The sequence below is a fragment of the Acanthisitta chloris genome, unplaced genomic scaffold (assembly GCF_000695815.1).
Source record: "Acanthisitta chloris isolate BGI_N310 unplaced genomic scaffold, ASM69581v1 scaffold45158, whole genome shotgun sequence".
NCBI lineage: Eukaryota > Metazoa > Chordata > Aves > Passeriformes > Acanthisittidae > Acanthisitta > Acanthisitta chloris.
Genome location: NW_008686191.1, coordinates 10,645 through 14,971, shown reverse-complemented (window position 1 = coordinate 14,971; position 4,327 = coordinate 10,645). Strand labels below are relative to the sequence as shown.

The 4,327-nt window shown below is 49.6% G+C and overlaps 1 protein-coding gene across 1 annotated transcript in view; it reads left to right on the top strand.

Moving 5' to 3' along the window:
• Positions 1-2,715: 2,715 nt before the first annotated feature.
• DNAJC11 (DnaJ (Hsp40) homolog, subfamily C, member 11) overlaps positions 2,716-4,327 on the top strand; it is a 12,179-nt gene continuing 10,567 nt past the window's right edge. Inside the window, exon 1 of the mRNA XM_009080008.1 lies at positions 2,716-2,842. Coding sequence (XP_009078256.1) covers positions 2,755-2,842 — 88 coding nt within the window. The 5' untranslated portion in view covers positions 2,716-2,754. The remainder of the gene's footprint in view (positions 2,843-4,327) is intronic.

Sequence of the window (4,327 nt, the reverse complement as noted above, 5' to 3'; positions counted from 1 at the left end):
GGGCGGTGCTGCACGCCTCTCCCGCCGGGAGAGAGGGCGAGAGCCGCCTCAGCCGCGTGCGGGAACCGATGGGTATGAATCGGTGCGGTTTCGTTACCCTGGAACAGTTCGGAACCTAATGCGAGGCAAGTGCTGGGTTTACATCAGTAATTAGGGAAATCCCCAAGGGTCTGAGTGCAGGAGCTGAGCTGGAGTTCGCTTCAGCAAGTGCAACACCAGCATAGGTATGTTATATGTGTGTGTGTATAAACAGCGCTCACTTCTCAAGCACAGCAGCCTGGAGGATGTTGCCCCTGGAGCTGGAGGAGACTCACACTGAGCCACCATGGCCATGTGCAGCTGGAGATCAGAGCTTGGAATCTATTGTCTGACAGCCCTCGGAGCTCCTGTCCTGTGCCTCGTCTCTGGGCTCCGGCACGTTCCTGAAGGAGCAGGGTGGCAGTAGATGTTTGCAGAGCTCCCTGGTGCTTAGCCCTCTTAGAACAGCTCCTGTGCCCCTGGAGCACGAGGCTGCCTCAAAGCCATCAGGCTGTGCCGGTGCATCCCTTGGGAGCTTCCTTTATTCCCCTCCCATTTTGAGCAGCCTGCAGGGGCCCAGACGGGGAGTAGGAACTGCACGAGGTTGTGGTTGCTGGGAAGGGTTAATAGTTAACTTAGCCAAACTCCCCGAGCAGAACAGTCAGGGTTGGCACAGCAGAGCTGGAAATGAGCTCAAGTGGTCTGGGAGGGAGCAGGAACAGAGAGCAGTGTGTGCCCTGGCCGATTAAACGCCCAGCCCTGCCCTGCAGTGACCAGTCTGTGTGCTGGGGGTGACATGGCAGCTCAGCCTGGGCACACAGTGAGCCCTGTGAGCAGGATTTCTGCCTGGGAACGGCTCAAAACGTGGTGCTGTGTGAGGTGTTCAGGGAGGCTGATTAACCCCAAGTAGTGAGATGGGAGCCCCTTGGTTCTGCCCTGGGGTTTGGCAATAAAATGGTGACTTTGTGTGGTTCTGAGTGGCTGAGGCATTTCCCAGCAGTTGGGGTGATGTCAGGACTATTTAGCGATTGCTAAGAGGCTGTTGCTCATGAAATATTGAACCAATGACCTGAGCTACTCAGTGATGATGAAATGCCCAATCTAATGTCTCATTGAACATGGCATTTGTGAAAAATGGGCCTGCTCATTTCTATTACATAATCAATAGCACATTAAACCGTTTATCATTAATTTGATTTAAAAATGCCATTTTGGGCCTGTATGTTCCTCTTGCCTTCCCAGTCGAGCTGAAATTCGATATCCGAGAAAGCACAAGGCTGCAGAAAGGAAAAAGCTAATCTGTAGCCGTCCTGACTGTCTGGGGACCAGGAAATTTGGCAGTTCCCCTTTTGCCATATAGTTCCAAAACATGAAGATGAAATAGTACAGACATGCAGAGAAAATGTTTGTTCTAAGCATTCCTCTAATCCAGAGGGATCCCTGGTGGAATGCAAGTGACTGCGTTTACGTGACGAAAACCCAAACACTCCTTGCCACAAGTGGGGAAGAAGGTGTTACTTCAAGAAACTACTCTTTGGGGCCTTTATTTCCCCAGTGGACCTTGGAAACTGACAGCTTCACTCCCTGAAGGCATTCGGAGTAGTTGGGGTTTGTGTCTGGGGCTACCTCCCTACTGGCTGCACTGGGGTCCTGGCCTGGGGACAGCCAGGACTGTCAGGGCTTGGCAATTTGCTCTGCCTGTTTCTCCAGGAATGGCTCCTGTGCCCAGGAACTGGTTCTTGCCTGGACAGCTGGGAACTGGACGGTTGGTAGCTCTGTGAAGCTCTGCTTGGGGCAAGTTCTGTTTGATTTTGGCAACTGCACTTCTGTACGACAGGTGTTAAGCAAACTGCGAGGACTGGGCAGGGGCTGCAGCGTGAGGGCTGTGGCAGCGTGAGGGTACCAGGACTCACTGGAGTCCAGAAATAACTGCTGAGAGATGATGAAAAGACTGGGGGTTTACTCCATTGATCCTGCAAGAGCCATCATGTCCTTGGAATGGGGCCAGGTTCCGACAGATCCCAGAGTGGTTGTGGTGAAGGACAGGGCAGGTTCTTTTTTATTGCGTTTGGTGACACACTGTTCTTGTGGCTCTGCTCCTGTGGCAGGTGAGCAGCTTGGTGGGCAGATGATGCACAGTCCTCCCCTGCAGCACAGCACAGACCGTGCTGGGAAGGACTGGGCTGTACTAGGATGAGTGTAATCCTGGGGGTTTGCATTTCTTACCTTTACAGCTGTGGAAAGTCAGTGATTTTGGATAGTTACAGTGTCTCCTTGAGGGTTAAGATTGAAATATGATAGAATTTGTTGTACATCTGTGGATTTATGTATTTTTATCTGAGCCGGCTTTGCTTGTTCTTGCTCCTCTGGTTCGAACGGAGAGAGCAGCAGTTGGCTAATAAAAATAACAGATGAACATGAGTTGCTTGGGTGGTGGAGTTGTACATAGCTGTTGGCACCTGTGTATACACTGCTGAGCTGCTGAGGTCACTTGTGGCCCTACAGATAGTGTGGACAATCCCAGTGTGCTAATGGAGCGTTTCATTCACTTGTGCAGTGCAGCAACAGTCGCTCCTGGTTTGGGGCAGGCCAAAGCAGTGTAACGTGGCAGCTGATGGACTCCCCTTTCAGGGCTGATGCCCTGTTGGCAGTGGCATTGGTTGCAGCTGAGTTGACTCGTGGTGCTCTCCCCAGGCCTCCCAGGAGGAGCTGAAGGCCGCGTACCGCCGGCTGTGCATGCTGTACCACCCCGACAAGCACCGCGACCCCGAGCTCAAAACGCAGGCAGAGCGGCTCTTCAACCTGGTCCACCAAGCCTATGAAGGTCAGTGGGAGTCTGAGCTTGGGGGCGTTTCTGGGAGAGCTTTCTTCATGCTTTTTGAAGCTATTTATTATTTCGAAGCAGTAATTAAATTTGCTGTTTCCTGCCTCTGTCCCACGAGTCGGAGGAGCAATGCTGTGTAAGTGCTGCAGGGAACAAGATGTGGAGTCTCTGTCTTAGCTCCTGCATGTTGTCAGTTATCTCATCCCTTCCCTTGCATCTGAAAGCCTCTTCCGTAGGGGAATGAAGACTGAAAAGCTTCAAACACAAAGACAGTTTCACATTGCACTGATGAACTGATGCATCCTGAGGTTCTGTTCCCTGTCACCTGGCTGTGGTCTCCATTGTTTTCCAGCAAGTTCTTCCATATGCTCAGACTGAGATAAGGACAACTGATTCACAGCAGTTAGGGTTTTTTTCTCCCGCCAAAGCCCTTTTAAAATACTCTGAGTTAAGCTGAAGTTTGTTTAAATCCCAGTGCCCAAGTTGCACCTGGAGTGCAGTGGATTTGAAGCTGGTAGGAGTGTTTCATGTTACAAACCTGTTCCTGTGGCTTAAAGAGAAAATAAAGCTCAATGATGAATAAATATTCCTCTATCCAACCTCAAATATAAGCTAATTATTTTCACTCTTCTGTTTTTAACTGATAAGGATTTGTTCCTTCCAGTTGGACTGGAGCATGAATGGAGTCTTTTCATTGTCCTTACTTGGGCCTTAGGACATGTAGAAGGTTTTGCTGGGAAAGCAGGGAAGGTCCTACCTTGAAGACATGGGCAATAAAACCTTGTGATGCTTCAATAATTTCTTTTCACTGTGGTGAGTGGCCTTCCACTGGAGGCAGCTTCCCTGTGAATTTTGTGGCTCTGCTTGGCTCTGCCTTGTGATCAACATGGAACTTGGTGCTCCTTTAGTGCCAAATGTGAGAGCAGTATGTTACAAGCAAAAATGTTGACATCTTGGAAATAAGCCACTCCACCTCCTGCCTATTTTCTCTTCCTCCTCTTCCATCTCTTAATATCACACAACAAAAGATCTATTTTACCAGAATTCATAAAAGACCAATATCTGCTTGTGACATTTAGCAAGTCCAATAACCTTCCAGTAGCTCAGACCAAAGCTCAGTTACCAGTATAAGCGTCTTTTTGCCTTACTGTTCACCCCCAGCTCCCTGAGGACTTAGCAGTTTCCCACAGTCAGAAGAAATACACAATAATGTAAAGCCGGACTTGGAACCCGGGGGAAATATTGATGAGTGTGTAATGTATGTTTCTCTGTGAAGGGTGTGGTACAGGAGATTCTGTGTTTCTGTATGATTAGAGATTCTGTTGGGTGACATTTGGGAGGTTCAAATTCTACACACACCTTTGCCCTTACCCTGTAGCTGTGTTTGGCAAGGCCTGAACTGCCTCATGGAAATTGCTTTGTTGATGCACGTTTGGGCTGGGTGGGAGAAGTATGGTGAGGAAGATCAAAGGAAGCACCACAGAG